General features: G+C 34.7%; 1 protein-coding gene across 5 annotated transcripts in view; it reads left to right on the top strand.

Annotated features, from left to right (window-relative positions):
• The window catches only part of FSTL5 (follistatin like 5), a 937,973-nt gene that overhangs the window by 853,597 nt on the left and 65,973 nt on the right, over window positions 1-18,403 (top strand). For all 5 annotated transcript variants that reach the window (XM_086345931.1, XM_086345933.1, XM_086345932.1 and 2 more), the window contains one exon: window positions 1,465-1,614. In XM_086345931.1, coding sequence (XP_086202057.1) covers window positions 1,465-1,614 — 150 coding nt within the window. The remainder of the gene's footprint in view (window positions 1-1,464; window positions 1,615-18,403) is intronic.

Consider the following 18,403-nt stretch of genomic DNA (forward strand, 5'->3'; position numbering starts at 1 on the left):
TACTAAATGCCAGATATGGTTTATCTACCGTCAGTATTTTCTTTTCATTGAAAGAAATGTTTAGGTGGTGTTGATAATGAACATTTTATTGATTTTGTTTCATGATTATTAAATACAAATGGTGGATGGGCTCTCTGATGAAAAATAATTGTTTTTGTTCAAATTAGAGAAGAAAGAGAGTATTTTAGTTGAGCTTTGGAGTTACTACCTAGAGTATACAAATCAATGTTAGACATGGTACTCAGATCAGGCCTAAATCATAAAAAAGTGCCACACTAGAATCAGTGTTTATCATTATATTATCATTAAATAAATATATGCTTATACATATATTTTGTGTGGAGCTCTCTTGCTAGTGGTTTTTCTAACTATAAATAAACTGAGAGAATTACAAACCCAATGTGTGTGTGTTTCACTCAGTCATGTCCGACTCTTTGTGACCACACTGTCTATAGCCTGCCAGGCTCCTCTCTCCATGGAATTCTCCAGGCAAGAATACTACAGTGGATAGCCATTCACTTCTCCAGGGGAACTTTCTGGCCCAGGAATTGAACCTGGGTGTGCCACATTGCAGGAAGATTCTTTATCACCTGAGCCACCAGAAAAGCAAACCAGTGAATAAAAGGAAAACCTGGAGCAAAAATAAAGACCTAAATGACATTATTCTACTTTCAATATCTGCAGATGCAAATCAGAAGGACATAAGTATACCTTTAACATTTATTTAATTTTGAAGGATGAAATAGAAGATCTAGCACAAACAATATAATATTCAGCCAGAAGGCAGTTCTAGGGTAATGCAGCAAAAAAAAAAAAAAAAAAAGTTCAGATGAAAGAATTTTGTAAAATTTGACCTTAATACCAAATCAAAAATAAAATAAACATTATGAAAAAAAATCTTTATCATTTTTTCCAAGTTCCTGATTCTCCATAAATTCGGATTCTTCTTTTTCAGTGGGTTTGGTAGCTTTTGAAAGGACTATGAATGTACCTTGGGTTTGGAGAGGCTCTAGATGTACTTAGTGTGGTTTCTGATGTCTGGTACAGAAGTTTGAGACTGGGGGATTTGGGAGGAAACATTGGACTTATTATGTATTTAAGCAGTTACTGAGTTATGAACAGGTAGGGATGGATGAAAGGACTATAGCAATATTCATATATTACTATAAATGAGCAATTAAAACTTGAGAAAATATATTCTAAAGAATTATTCACACTAGTTTCTATACACATTTAATGAACTTAACTATGTACTGCATACTGTTTTAACTCTATATATTTGATATAAATATAAATATATAGCATATAAATATATATTACCATATGTATTTATATATATACAAATATATATAACTTTCTACGACAAAAGTAGTAAAGTGTCCAGCATTAATGTTACTTGTTATATGTCCATGTCCATGTTATAATTGAAGATATTCATTTAATTTTATATTTTCTAAATTTTAGGATGAAGTCTGTCCCAAAGCTGAAGGTGATGAAATCCAGAGGTGTGTGTGGGCCTCAGCTGTCAATGTCAAGGACAAGTTCATCTACGTCGCACAGCCAACTTTGGATAGAGTCCTTGTTGTTGACGTGCAGTCTCAAAAAGTTGTTCAGGTATGAATGACTACTCTTTTTTGAAAGTGAAAGTAGTTTTAAAGAAAATTTAATTTAATGTAATAGTCATTACGAGGTAACCTGTCAGTTGATTGTCATTGATAACTTGTTTCATTACTTGAATAAATAGAAAATACATGAGTTTTCTGCAAACTCTCCTCTCACTCTACTACTTGACCCTAAGCAATTAAACAAGCAATTGAAAGAGCTTTTATTTTCAACAATTAGATTCCAAGAATACTTTATAATCCCAACATGACCATTTACACAGAAATCATCCTCAGAGTTGCTTTTAATGTACAGAGCAAACAGAGTCCTTCCTGGTCCATGGACAATTAAGGTATCCTAGTTACAATGGCACCCCACTCCAGTACTCTTGCCTGGGAAATCCCCTGGGCGGAGGAGCCTGGTAGGCTGCAGTCTGTGGGGTCATGAAGAGTCGGACATAACTGACCAACTTCACTTTCACTTTTCACTTTCATGCATTGGAGAAGGAAACGGCAACCCACTCCAGTGTTCTTGCCTGGAGAATCCCAGGGACGGGGGAGTCTGGTGGGCTGCCATCTATGGGGTCACACAGAGTCAGACACGACTGAAGCGACTTAGCAGCATCAGCAGTTACCATCACAGAAACAGTATTATAGCTTTATCATTTGATTCATAACAAAGGCTGAACAATAATAGATTTAATGGATAATAATAATTTAGTAGGTTTTACCACAGTAGTAAAACAAATATGCATAGGTCTATGACAGAAAAAAATTTCCAATCTTGCCATGTAATTTTTCCATGTTGTCATGATTATGGTTACGGAGACTATTCTGGTTTGACTCATCAACTATTTTATCTCCTGCTCTTTCCAAAACTATCCGACTTGGACCATCTACTAGACTTCCGTCATACAACAAGCAAGGGAAAGGATAGGATTTGCCTCCTGGCAGCCTGGCTTCAGCCTCCAAGCCTTTGACTGTTAGGATCTATGGCTTCTCAGCTCAGGGGAAACAAACTTAAAATAGCATCCTGAGATATGTATCAATATAATCTGTTAAATCAGAATAATAACTGTACACATTTTGTGTGTGTGCTCAGTTGTATTTGACTCTTTGCGACCCCATGGACTGTAGCCAGCTAGGCTCCTCTGACCATGGGATTTCCCGGGCAAGAATATTTAAGTAAGCTGCCATTTCCTACTTCAGAGAATCTTCTCAACCCAGGAATTGCACCCACATCTCTGGCGTCTCCTGCAGTGGCAGGCAGATTACTACTGCAGCACCTTGAAAGTGTACATATCCCATAACATTATATTAAGGATTATATCAATCAATGCATAAAAGCATTTAAGCATTTATAACGGGGCCTGGTATAGGCACTGTATACTGGTTTACTATCAAAATTCTGACAGACCCTGAAACCTAACCATTTCTTACTTTTATAATTTTTTTTTTGCTTCAATATTGGTTTGAAGTAGCTGTTAGTACCTCTAATATTGATTCTAAGAAGTTCAAAATCACGCTTCTCACTATAATAGCTTTTAACAACTTCATACGAATTCATCCAATCATCTATCCATTTTGGTATGCATTTGTTAATTGTCTTTTGTAAGATGTACTTGGTATCACAGATAAACAGATAAAAAGTGTCTGTTTGAAAGCTCTGGTGTCTACAGAGTTATAAAATTGTTTTTTCAGTTTCAAATATGAGAATGAACAGTAGGGTCATGAAAGGATGAATAACTGTCTTTTAGAAAATTCTAAGGTCTCCAGGGTTACGTACTTCTTGTGTTCACCCTATCTAATGGGTGTCTATCTAATGGTCAGTGTCTACTGGGAGAACATATTTTTCTGTATATTTTACATCCTATGTGTCTGTCTTTGAGACTGCTTGATTTTTGACTGGGTTTATTTTACTTTGATTTCAGCAGCAACATAGGCCAGTGAATTACAGGCATTAGTCAAGGATTATCAACAGTCTTTAGCTGGTAGGTTAAAATTAGATGTTCTTTCAGGAATAATCAGGCTGGTCTTTAAATTCAGTGTTCAAACCAGAAACCTACACCAACTGAATATGTATTACCTACTAGATATTTGAAAGTGAGAAAAGTTAACATCATTTATTATTCATATAACTTCTATCTTCAGACAATGATGTAAATTTTAAAATTAATAGAAAATATCAATAATGAAAATTCAGGCAATGGTAAAAAAAATCACATAAATGATATCATTTTCAAAGTGACTATAATGGCTATAAAATACCAGGAGAATGAAAAAGACATACAAGGATAAAATCTTAAAATATAATGTAATTATTATTGTGGGTATTTTTCAGACAAGAATCTAAAACTTACACTTTTATAAGTTAGAAAATTCAGACTCAGTCTAAATGGATTCTCCAGTGATTTTGGTATTAAAATATTAATAATTATGCTTTATTACTCTTTCTAGTCATTACCTATCTAAAGGTAATCATTATGCAGATTTCTGTTACCACAAGTCAGTATTGCCTGATTTTTATTATTACAGAGATGGAAATTTATACAATATTCGTTGTCTGTGTCTGACTACATTGGCTGCACAGATAATTGTGAGGTCATTTCAGTTACCTGGAGCAAGTGTTATTGTTTCATTTTTGCTGCAGAGAAATCAATTACAGTTGATTCTCATTGTTTGCTGATTCTGTATTTAAAACTCACCTACTCTCTTGAATTTATTTAGAACCACAAAACCAGTACTTATGGTATTTTGCAGTCATTCAGGGACTTGTGCAGAGTGGTGAGAAATATGTGACCAGATGGACATACATGTTTCCAGCTCAGGTTGGACAAGGAGACACTTGGTACATATATATAATGGAATATTTCTCAGCCACAAAAAAGTAAAACATTGGGTCATTTGTGTAGATATAAATGGACTTAGAGACTGTCATACAGAGTGAAGTAAGTCAGAAAAAGAAAAAAAAGTCATATATTAATAAATATATGTGGAAAGCAGAAAAGTCATACAGATAATCTTATTTGCAAATCAGAAATAAAGACACAGACATAAAGAAAAAAATATATGGACACCAAGGGGGAAAAGAGGTGTAAGATGAATTGGGAAATTGGGATTAATGTATATATACACACTGATACTATGTATAAAATAGGGAACGAATGAGAACCTACTGTATGGTACAGGAAACTCTACTCAGTGCTCTGTGGTGACATAAATGGGAGGGGAATTGAGAAAAAGAGGAGATATATGTATGTTTATAGTTTATACACTTTGTTATATAGTGGAAACTAGCTCTGCATTGTAAAGCAGCTATGTGGTGGTTTAGTCGCTAAGTCGTTTCCTACCCTTGTGACCCCATGGATTGTAACCTGCCAGCTTCTTCTGTCCATGGGATTTTCCAGGCAAGAATACTGGAGTATTCCCTTCTCCGGGGGAAAAGTAAAGCAGCTATACTCTAATAAAAATTAATTAAATATATATTTCTATTAGAGTATAGCTGCTTTATATATATATATATCAGACTCTATTTATACACTAACATAGAAAGGATGAATTCTAGAAGGAGAAAACAGAAAGAAACAGGAAAATCTGATAATATACCAAATAGAAAGAAATGGGTAAAGTTGATAATATACCATATATTATTATATATCATAATATACATATACCTTATTTTATTATTTATTGTACAATTTATTTAAAAATACTCTAAATTCTCAGATTTAGAAAGGGCAATGAAACTTAAATAGAGAAAAATCAATACCTAAATATATTGACATGAAACAATTAAACATAAAACCAAAGTAAGATCTAAAAATGGTAGATGAATTACTATGAGAATAGTAGCAATTTTTCTCAATAGCTATAATGAACACCAAAAGAAAGTGAAAAAATATTATTAAAGGATGAAGTGGAAATAAAATATACTCTGATATTATATGGTCAGTAGAAAAATTTTATCAACAAAATAAAGTTATATAAAGTTGAAACTATTCATTGTAAGAATAAGGAAAATAAACTAAGCTATTAAATATGATATATAGTGAGCAAGTAAATTGGTAAACATAGGATCTATTAAAATATTAACTGTCAGTAATAATGGTATTCCCTGAATTTAAGGTCAACATTTTTAAGAGTGAAAACACAGGACTAAAATAGCAAAAAAAAAAAAGGTGTTTAAATAGTGTACAAAAACATGTAAGTGGGGGGAAGGGTTGATATTATTTATATTAAGATTTCTTGTATTATGTAAGACTGGAAATAATTACTAATTAGTATGCATATGTTAAATATGTGTTTAATATTTCAAGAAAGTATGTGTTAAATATTGTATCTATGAAAAAATAAAAATAAATGCACAACCTACTCATAAATATAATAGGAAAAGAAGAAATAAGGAAGAGAAAATATAAAACTGAAAAATTAAGCCAAAATTTTAAGCAAAATTATAGAAAACAAATGAGGGGGGCAATGATTCCAAAAAATAAAACAAAAGATATATAGACATTACTGTATATAAAATAGATAATTAACAAGAACCTGGTATATAACACAGAGAAGTCTGCTTAATACGCTGTAATGACCTATATGGGAATAGAATCTAAATTAGAATGGAATTCACCTTCTAAAGAGGTTCACAGACTGAAATTATAAATTGTTGAAAACAGGAGAATTTAAACAAACTCAAAGATAGAAAATTTGAATTTGTTTAAAAGATATATTATATAATATAATCTATCATATATATATATATAAACAGTTATATATATATAACTGAGTTACTGTGCTGTATAGCAGAAACTAACACAACATTGTAAATCAACTATACTCAAACAAAAATTAATTAAAAGCAAAAACAAAAAAAATTATAGAATAAAATCAAATATGTATATAATTATAATAACAGAGGATGGAATAAAATAACTAGCTTATAATAAAAAATAATAAACTGAATAATGAATATCTAATAATATGTATATTAAAATAGATACACTTCCAAAATGAAAAAAAAGAGTCCCAGGTGATGCAGGCATAAACTAACAGCAAAACATAAAAGCTGATGTAACAATATTAACATCAGGTTTCAAAAAGGGACTATAAGGCACAAAGTGTTTAGTTAAAGCAAGTTACTTAATGAGTTAAAAAGTTGACTAAAAAATTAAAAATAGGAAAACATATATGATTGCTTACAATTTTGTAAAGTGATTATTACCATATTACTAGAAAAAATTGACATATGATCAAAGTGAGAAATATTTGATAAATCAACAGACAAAAGTAATATTATATGCAAATTGAACATAATGACTATTCTTAAACTAACAGATATATTATTAACTTTTGCATACAAGTGATTAAATATGCCTTATTACTAAATATTTCACTTTCTATGCATTTTCACTATCATTTCATATCACCATTCAGGCTGATACAATTTAAATAAATAAAAAAGAGACAAAAATACAGCAAACTGCATTATTTATAAATAAAAGAAATTTATTTCTCAAGTTTCTAAGTGTGGAAATTCCAAGATCAAGGTGCAAGCATGATAGTGATCTGGTGAGGGCCCTATTCCTCATTCAGAGCTGGTTCAAAGCCCTGGCATTCTGCAGTCCATGGGGTTGTAAACAGTTGAACATGACTTAGTGGCTTAGTGGCTGAACAACAGGCAACATTCTTTTACAAAAGATGCAGAGCCAGCATGACTAACCACAGTGAAAGGAACAGATGTAATATGGAGTCTGATTTTTTTCCTATTAAAAATTCCTTCCTGGGAAGAGGAAGTGTAAAACAGTAGCTACAATGATTTGGGATATTCTGAACAGATCTATTCTATAGAAAGGTGAAGGTGGATAAGAAAGCTGTGGTACATATACACAATGGAGTATTACTCAGCCATTAAAAAGAATACATTTGAACCAGTTCTAATGAGGTAGATGAAACTGGAGCCTATTATACAGAGTGAAGTAAGCCAGAAAGAAAAACACCAATATAGTATATTAACACATATATATGGAATTTAGAAAGATGGTAATGACAACCCTGTATGCAAGACAGCAAAAGAGACACAGATGTATAGAATAGTCTTTTGGACTCTGTGGGGGGGGTATGATTTGGGAGAATGGCATTAAAACATGCATAATATCATATAAGAAATGAATTGCCAGTCCAGGTTCAATGCAGGATACAGGAAGCTTAGGGCTGGTGCACTGGGATGACCCAGAGGGATGGTACGGGGAGGGAGATGGGAGGGGGGTTCAGGATGGGGAACACATGTACACCCGTGGTGGATGCATGTTGATGTATGGCAAAACCAATACAATATTGTAAAGTAAAAAAAAAATAATAATAATAATAATAAAAAAAGAAAGGTGAAGTCGCTCAGTCATGTCTGACTTTTGCGACCCTGTGGGCTGTAGCCTACCAGGCTTCTCCGTCCATGGGATTCTCCAGGCAAGAATACTGGAGTGGGTTACCATTTCCTTCTCCAGGGGATCTTCCCAACCCAGGGATCGAACCTGGGTCTCCAGCATTGGAGGCAGACGCTTTAACCTCTGAGCCACCAGGAAAGCCCATAGAAAGGTAGAGGCTACCTTAATACAGGGAATGAAGATTTCCATACTGAGTATGTTCAATCTATCCTTATTTCTGATAAGACACTACTTTTTGAGGCATATTGTTGACTAAAATATCAACCTAAAATTTTAGATATATATCCCATAAATTATCTTTTAAACAAATTCAAATTTTCTATCTTTGAGTTTGTTTAAATTCTCCTGTTTTCAACAATTTATAATTTCAGTCTGTGAACCTCTTTAGAAGGTGAATTCCATAAGTCTTCTGACTGCTTGGTGAAATAACACATCCTTATATTTGTTTAACATGACCTTAGAGTATGTGAATTTTAGTCCTCAAAAGAACATGTTTAAAGATGAATTAGGAATATCCTAATGACTCTACTTTTATACTGGAAAATATATCATCTCTTAGAATTCTGAACTCTCTCAAGGCTTTTCTTAATTTAATAAATGACATGTAAATAATAGATTTAATAGACATAGACATTGAAATGTCTGTTTTATAAATTAATAATCCAAGTAATTCAAGTTTTAAAACCAGTCAAAGAAATCGTATTTCTAGTTACTTCAAAAACTGAAAGTGAATAGCTTCATTGGTGATTTAAATCTTTATTTACATCCAGGAGCAGAGTGCGTTCAACTGCAAGTAGTGAAGTTAATCTTGTAAAAAGTAAAGCACCTTTGTCAATTTGACCTCTTTTGTCTCCTAATGAAGTTATCCTTCCTGATTCTGTGCTGTATTTCTGTTGATTTCTTTTGTTCTAACCTGAGTATACTATACAGTGGCAACTAAGAATAATAATTATAATCAAGTTTTAGTTAATCCCCTCCCAAACATGATAGAAACTACTATAGAATTTTTTATAGAATGCAGAGTGATGTGAGAGTGAAGTCCAAATCAAATTGTCTTACTTTCAAAAAGGAAAGTAAGAAAAATAACACTACACTTATTTAACTTTAATATTTCAAGTTTTGTTTTTCAGTTCTAGTGTTTGATACTGACTTTCTCTAAGAAATCATAATTTCTGAGTTTTTCTTTATTTCTTTTGTATTTAACTTTGTAAATTGGTAATTAAATATGTAATCTTAGGAAGAACTGTTTAAAAAACTTGAACAATATTGCTACATTTTATTGTTAAAATGACAAATATTTTCTTGACAACATATGTTTTTAGAAACTTCATGATAAATTCTTACCGTGGAGGTATGTTAATTTTCAGTGTTTACATTAATATCATTTCTACCTGCAGCTTAAAAACAAAAGCTCACAAATTCTTAAAGGAATCTATAACCTTGGTATTGCTTTAAACGTCAAATGTTTATTGCTTCTCTCATTAATAATTTTTGTAAGAATGGCATGCAGGTGTTTTCTTGCATAAAAGATTAACTAGTAAACTGACCTCATTTTGTGTTCTGTGGAACAAAATCAGGTTCTGCTTGGATGCAGATGTGGCTTATTGTAACACCTCGGGTATTCTTAAGTGTCATCAGCAGTCTCCTCTAGCTGTTAGCACATTATCCTGAGAATCTACATCATTAGTTTAAATTAAGTTCACTTAATTAGCCAGCTGGTACTCTCCTTGTCAGACTGATAAACAAGCTGTGCTTCACTGTTCCTACATGTCAAGGCTAAACTCCAAGTTCTGTGTATCTTTTTTGCTATTCTCAGAACTTCACTCTGACTAAACATGCCATCTTTATAGAAGTTGATACAACTGGAGCATAACCAATAGAGCATCAGTTTTAAATTATCTGTAATCGGTGCACCCCTTCAAGAAGTACTGATAAATGTGTATCTCACTAGGTATGTTGGAATTATGAGGGAGTTAAAGTTTATAGATATACAAAGAGAAAACCTTCATACTTTGAGTAAATTGTATCCTATTCGATGTTTGAAACAATGTTTTAAAATATTAAAGAAAAATATTACCAATATGTTTATAAAACTACAAGTAAAGCTGTTTGTTATTGCGTTGTGTAGTATATTCTACACTTTTTTTTACAAAGGAGTAGGATAAGAAGTTACTTCATCATGATAATATAACAATCTGAAAAGGTGCTTACATGGGAAATTATGAAATATGGATTTTAGGATCTGTATATGTAGATAGCTACTATTAATTAATTACAATAATGATTTTAAAGATGTTTCTGAATATGTCTAATAAGTCAATAAATCTTTGAAAGAAGGATTTTGGTGGCTTAATTATCTGAATGTCAGCAAGACAAGCAAAGGCTGCTGTATACACGAAAGAATGGTGTTTGTGGGATGAGAGAGAAATTTCCAACATATAGTGTTAGAAAATTTTATTTAAACGAAGTCCCACAGAACTGTTCAACAGATTAAAAGTGATCCCTTTTGTTCTATAATGGTGGTGGGGGTTGAATCACGTGCTGCACATACACGTGCTTAGAAATCTCATTTCTAAGCTTCTAAAGGCAAAGTTTGATAACAGTTATTCTAGCAAAATAATGTTGATTGGCAAATGCAAACTATAATAAGTAATCCTTGAGCATTCTATGTGCATAAGTTAATCTTGAAGTGAAAGATAAGCATATGTGTAATCCTTTTTCCCAATCTTGTATTTCTGAACATTATATTCTGAATTTTATTTTTTCTGAGATATGCTTGGTGGCTGCAGAAACAAAAAAAAATATATATATATCAATGGTCTCCAAATGGAGTATATACAACAAAAAAGCAATGAGAGATGAATAGATGGGAAAGGAATCCCAGGACATTTTTTATATTATTTAAACTAAAAAAAGAATCATATTATTTTTAAAAAATATTTAATAAATGGAATAATATTGGAGACCTCCATTCATCTGTATTTTGGATGGTGGGTATGAGGGTACTTGGCAGGAAAATGGGAGTTTTACAGTTGGAAAGAGTGGACATTGGTTGTTGTTTTAGTCACTAGGTCATGTCTGACTCTATTTGCAACTCCTTGCAGTTGCAAGGCTCCTTGGAGCCCTCCAGGGTCCTCTGTCCATGGGAGTTCCACAGTAAGACTACTGGACTGGGTTGCCATTTCCTTCTCTAGGGGATCTTCCCACCCAGATAGAACTCATGTCTTTTGCATTGGCAGGCAGATTCTTTACCACTAAGCCACCTGGATGATGAGCATGAGAGCATTTGAGAGGAAAGTGAGAGTTTTATAGTTCGGAGGGATGGACATTGGTACAATGAGTTTATTTGGTTTATTTTTATCTATACAAATGAGATAGCATAGTGCACACATCAACAGACAGACTGTCATGAAGTTTAAAAAATTTGCATTTGTAATATATTTAGAGAAAAGCTTTGTTCATAACAAATCTTGTTAAGCATATATATTATAAAACAATAAAAATGATTAAATTATTATGCTATTGGGCATGATGTTCAATTTTGCCAATTACTTTTCCCAGTGAAGTAGATGTTGTTGTTCAGTTGCTCAGTCATGTCCAACTCTTTGTGACCCTATGGACTGCAGCACACCAGGCTTCCCTGTCCTTCACCATCTCCTGGAGCTTGCTCAAACTCATGTCCATTGTGTTGATGATTCCATTTTCTCATTTCATCCTCTGTTGTCTGCTTCTCCTCCTGCCTTCAGTCTTTCTCAGCACCAGGTTCTTTTCTAATGAGTTGGCTCTTTGCATTAGGTGGCCAAAGTATTGAAGCTTCACCTTCAGCAATAGTCCTTCCAATGAATATTCAGGACTGATATCCTTTAGGATTGACTGGTTGGATCTCCTTGCAGACTAAGGGACTCTCAAGAGTCTTCTCCAACACCACAGTTCAAAAGAATCAATTCTTCAGTGCTCAACCTACTTTATGGTCCAACTCTCACATCCATACATAACTACTGGAAAAAACATAGCTTTGACTATATGAACATTGGTTGGCAAATTAATGTCTCTGCTTTTTAATATGCTGCCTATGTTTGTCATAGCTTTTATTCCAAGGACCAAGCATCTTTTATTTTCATGGCTGCAGTCACCATCTGCAGTGAATCTGGAGTCCAAGAAAATAAAATCTGTCATTGTTTCCATTGTTTCCCCATCTATTTGCCATGAAGTGATGGGACCAGATGCCATGATCTTCATTTTTTGAATGTTGAGTTTTAAGCAAGCTTTTTACTCTCCTCTTTCACTTTTACCGAGTCTCTTTTATTCCTTTTTGCTTTCTGCCATAAGGGTGGTATAATCTGCATGTCTGAGATTATTGATATTTCTTCCGACAATCTTGATTCCAGCTTGTGCTTCATCCAGCTGGCATTTTGCATGATATACTCTGCATATTACTTAAATAAGCAGGGTGACACTATGCATCCTTGATGTACTTCTTTATCAATTTTGAACCAGTCCATTGTTCCATGTCCTCTTCTAACTGTTGCTTCTTGACCCACATACAGGATTCTCAGGAGACAGGTAAGGTGGTATATGAAGACCTACAAGACCTTCTAGAACTGACACAGAAAAAAAAAAAAAAAGCCCTTTTCATCATAGGGGACTGGAATTCCAAAGTAGGAAGTCAAGAGATACCTGGAGTAACAGGCTAGTTCGGCCATTGAGTACAAAATGAAACAGGGCAGAGGCAAAAAGAGTTTTGACAAGAGAATGTGCTGGTCATAGCAAACACCCCCTTTCAACAACACAGGAGCTGACTCTACACATGGACATCACCAGGTGGTCGACACCAAAATCAGTCGATTATATTCTTTGCAGCCGAAGATGGAGTCACTCTATGCAGTCAGTAAAAACAAGACTGGGAGCTGACTGCGGCTCAGATCATGAACTCCTTATTACCAAATTCATACTTAAATTGAAGAATATAGAGAAAACCACTAGGCCATTCAGGTATGACCTAAATCAAATCCCTTACTATTATACAGTGGAAGTGACAAGTAGATTCAAGGGATTAGATCTGATAGAGTGCCTGAAAAACTATGGGGGGAGGTTCCTAACATTATACAGGAGGAGGTGCTTAAAACTATCCCCAAGAAAAAGAAATGCAAAAAGGCAAAATGGTTGTCTGAGGAGGCCTTACAAATAGCTGTGAAAAGAAGAGACATGAAAGGCAAATGAGAAAAAGAAAGATATACTCATCTGAATGTAGATTTCCAAAAAAGCAAGGAGAGATATGAAAGACTTCCTAAGTGATCAATGCAAAGAAATATAGGAAAACAATAGAATGGGAAAGGCTAGAGATCTCTTTAACAAAATTAGAGACACCAAGGGAACATTTCATGAAGAGATGGGGACAATATAGGACAGAAACAGTATGGACCTAACAGAAGCAGAGAATATTAAGAAGAGGTGGCAAGAATGCACAGAAGAACTATACAAAACAGATCTCAATGATCCAGATAACCATGATGGTGTGATCACTCAGCTAGAGCCAGACATTCTGGATCGTGAAGTCAAGTGGGGCTTAGGAAGCATCACTATGAACAAAGCTAGTGGAGGCGATAGAATTTCAGCTGAACTATTTTTAAATCCTAAAAGATGATGCTGTGAAGATGCAGCCCTCAATATGCCAGCAAATATGGAAAACTCAGTAGTGGGCACAGAACTGGTAAAGTTCAGCTTTCATCCCAATCCCAGAGAAGGGCAATGCCAAAGAATGTTCAACTGCTGCCCAATTGCACTCATCACATATGCTAGGAAAATAATGCTCAAAATTCTCCAAGCTAGGCTCAAAAGTATGTGAACTGAGAAATTCCAAATATTCAAGCTGGAGTAAAAAGTCAGAGGAATCAGAGATCAAATTGCCAGCACCCATTGGATCATAGAAAAAGCAAAGGTATTCCAGAAAAACATCTGCTTCATTGACTATGCTAAAGCCTTTGTGTTGATCACAAGAGATTGTGGAAAATTCTTCAAGAGATGGCAATACCAGACCACCTTACCTGCCTATTGAAAAGTAGATATAATGGTACATTAATTATATATTGAGTACTACTATTTACAAGGTATTATTCTAAGTGCAAGAGGTGATATCACATAGCTAAACAAACCAAAAAGGCCTGCCTTCCTGGAGCCTAGACCCCAGTGGATGGAGACAGACAAAAGAAGATTATATGTAAATTCTACAATATGGGAAGTGGTCAGTGTTATTGGAAAAGATAAAGCAGCAGAACAAGGCAGGTGGGATTGGGAAAGTTAAGGACAGAGGGCAGGGTGGCCATGGATGGCCTCACCTACAAGATGAGTTCTCAACCAAGGGGTACAGGAAGCAGACGCTTGATTCTCTGGGAAAGACTGGTTCTGGGGGAAAAGTCCTCCAAATGGGAGTAGTGTGACTAACTGACATGTTGGATGAACAGCAAAGTGGCCGGAGCATCTAGATCATAGACCTGGGCAGGAATGAGGGGCAGTGTGGGAAGTGAGGGGTCTGAGAAAGAAGACTGGGAGTGACAAGTCATTATAAGGGCGTCTGGCTTTTACTCTGAGGGAAATGAGAGACTTCACAGTGTTTTGGCCAAACTGGTGCCATGATCCATCTAATACTCACCAAAAACGAACAAACAAAAAGCAGCAGCAAAAAACCAAGGTCACTCTGATAAATCTATCCAGATTGTGACAAGTAGAAAATTAAAAGGTGGAAATCCTGAGGTGAGGTTGGAGATGGTAGAGGCTCCCTGTGCGGTCAGAGCAGGGCAGGAGCTGCAAAGGTTCAGTCTTTGGAAGGCAGATGCAGCCAGATCCTGGTGACAGGAAGTAGGGGAGAATGACAGTCAAGGATAATAGAATCTGTAGAATTTTCTTTAAAACTGTGAAAAAATGAACTGCTTTACAACACAAAGGCTTGCAGGCTTAATTGTGGCAAGAATTTTTAAGTGTCAAATATAGAGCTGTTCTTTTACAAAAGCTAATGGTCTACACTGACTGATGGTTTAAGTAATTTCCAAAGAAGACTAGCAAATAATTTATAAAATCCAACACCTGTAATTTATCCTTTCAAAGGTTGGCCATATAAGTAGGAAAATATCAGTTTTTTGACTGAAAATTGGGTTATCATAAGATTATCCTGAATACAGTTGTTTGGAAATATTTTTGTCATGGTTGTATGATTTCATTGCTGAAAACCATGTCAACGTTTCCTCTGTAAAATGGGTTATATCTGCACATTTGAAAATTGTAAATAGATTTTTCCTAGGAGTTAAACACCTTCCAAATATAGTAGTCAGAATTATTTTTCATTTTTATCTGAATGTCTTTTTTAGTTCTGGTGAGCTTTTATAACCAAAAAGCAAAATAATCTGAATTTAATACCAAACCTGTGAAATGCTGCAAACAAAAATTGTTCACACATTTTGGAGGGCATTGAATAAACATCTTTCAAATTTTGAAGTTGCTTTGAAAATTTATACTTTCTTCCTTCAGAAACATTTATCTTATTTGAAGGAGATTAATCGTGAACAACTTCTGACACCTCCTAGAACATATTCTCATAAGTTAACTTTTAAAAATAGTCTCTGCTTGCCATTTATAAAAGAAAATGTTCATAGTTTAAGGCTCAGTGAAAGCATCACCTCCTATTCTCCCTCATCCTGTTCTTACATCTTCCTTTGATTTTCCACAGCAATTGCCCGTATTTTTATTAACTAGATATGCATCTAGTTATTTTAAGTTCTTCTACCCTATCACCTATAAACTCTTCCAGGACTAAGACTGTGATTATTAATTATTAAATTATTAAAGAATTATCAAATTCTTTATTTGCTAAATAAAGGCATTGCATCTCTAAAACACTGTGATGCTGCCATGTACTTTAATACAGTTAGTTTAATACAGTTAGTTTTTTCTAATAGTAGTAGCAGTGGTATTTTTATAATGTTTAACACTCACCAGACTTACCTGGGCACTTTATACTTACCACCTTACCTGATATTTACAGGAACCCTTTGAAGTAGGTGTTATTGTTGTCTCCATTTTATTATAGAGGAAACTGAACCACAGTAAGTTTAGTGACTTCCCAAAGTGTTATTTTCATTATTGTTATTTCAGTTTAAATGAAGACACTAAAATTTGAGATCAGTTTCAGAATACATGTTCATAACCATGGTGTATAGGGCTTCCCAGGTGGGACTAATGGTAAAGTATCTGCCTATCAATGCAGGAGACATAAAAGACGTGGATCCGATCTCTGGGATGGGAAGATCCTCTGGAGGAGGGCATAGCAACTCACTCTAGTATTCTTGTCTGGAGAATCCCAGACAGAGGAGCCTGGTGTCTAGAGTCCCTAGGGTCTCAAAGAGTAGGACATGACTGAAGCGACTTGGCACCCAGGCAAACATGGTGTATACTGCCTCTTGATGCTTTTCCCCTGGGATTATATTGCTTATACAAATGCTACTGCATATACTTGGGCCCTGTGAGTTTCTCATCTTCCAAAAAAGAAAAAAAATAAAAAAGAATATTTCCTGTCCATGAAGCATAAATAGGAAGGCAACCTATCCAATCTAGACATTGTCAGGAATGAAACTTGTCAACAAGAGGGGCTGCTCTTTCACAGGTAGGGAGGTCCCCACTTAGGGAAAGAACACAGACCCAAATACCAGGTCTGCTGATCACTTGCTCGATGACTACTGGAGAGACAAATGTCTCAGTTTTCTTATCCATTTCATGGGGATATTAACAGAACTATGTTAAGTATGGACTGTATGTTAATGTGGATATTAACTATGGACTGTGCTATTATACACTTTGTTGTTGCTTAATCTCTAAGTCATGTCCGACTCTGAGTTCCTATGGACTGTAGCCCACCACGCTCCTCTATCCAGGGAATCTTCCTGAACCAGGGATTGAATCCATATCTCCTGCACTGGCAGGCGTATTCTTTACCGCTGAGCCACCAGAGAAGCTCACTATACCCTTTAAAAGATAACATTTATGAATGGCCAGGTGAAAAGAAAAGAAACTTACACGAGCTGGCAAACTAAAAATTTTTATTCAGATTGTTTCCTACTACATAAAAGCTAGCTAACGATCTTTGCTATTTTTATAACTGTATCTTAAGAATTGAATAACAATGAGGTCTTTCTTATTGTGGTATTGTTGCCTGTTGAACTATTTCAGGCTTCCCTCACAGCTCAGTTGGTAAAAGCCTAAATATTCTTCCAATTTAAGTTACATGTAAAGTAGTCTGACTATTAATCATACATAGATCAAATTTAACATATAAAGGGAAAATATGAAAAATCAAAGGAATCTTGCTTTCATGCTTAGTTGCTCAGTCATGTCCAACTCTTTGTGACCTCATGGACTGTAACCCATCAGGCTCCTCTGTCTATGTGATTTCCCAGACAAGAATACTGGAGTGGGTTGCCATTTCCTCCCCAAAGGATCTTCCCAACCCAAGGATCAAAATTGTGCTGTCTGTGTTTCCTGCATTGCAGGTGGATTCTTTACCCGCTGAGCTATACTAGCATAAAATGGAGTGTGAAGTCTTTAGAAGTTGAGGGTTAATATTCTCAAATGACAACATTCAAAGCAGGAAGAAAAGAAAAGTGTGATGCATGGAAGTCTCCTCCTGCTATTGTCTCTTTCCATGGAAATGCTTTATTTTCAGAAATCATTCATCATCTTAACTACATGTGACCACCCCTCATCTCTAGGAAGACTGGGAAAATTCACACTTCTCAAAGGGGAATAAGCTTAGTCATTGACTTGAATCTCTGCTGCTTTCCAAGGGGACTACCTTCCCTGACAACATCGCTGCCCACCTGAAACCAAAGTATTTTAATAGCTCTGTTAGCTAGAAGAAAAGAGCTGAAGACACTAACACAGAAATGTTTAAACAGGTCTTTTCAGAAATCCAATAATTACTTCAATGTATTGAGAATTTTAAATAGCTAAAATACAGGCCAACATTTTAGAAAGAAATACATCAGTAAAACCAAGTTGCTGTTGTGATAGTTAAAATATGAGTCTCTATATATTCAACAATTATAGTTTACTTTTAGCCCATTGAGAAGAGGATTACATTATGAACTAACTTGGGAAATTCTCTAAGGTCATTCAATAGAGCTCTGGGGAAAAAAATGCTTTCAATATCAGATAAGGGTTGTTGTATTGAATACAATTTGTTTTATGTATTATGTTAGAAAATATGTAACTATTATAGGAAATTACTGAAGTGGAGTGTTAGGTTATAATATCAATAGCCTGGAATTAAGGTGAGTGAAATAACTTCCTGGCAGCAATTTATGTTTTGGAAGTTGTGTT

The sequence above is a fragment of the Bos grunniens genome, chromosome 17, assembly GCF_055505025.1.
Source record: "Bos grunniens cultivar Pamir isolate PY7600 chromosome 17, Bosgru_T2T1.0, whole genome shotgun sequence".
In the NCBI taxonomy this organism is placed as follows: Eukaryota; Metazoa; Chordata; class Mammalia; order Artiodactyla; family Bovidae; genus Bos; species Bos grunniens.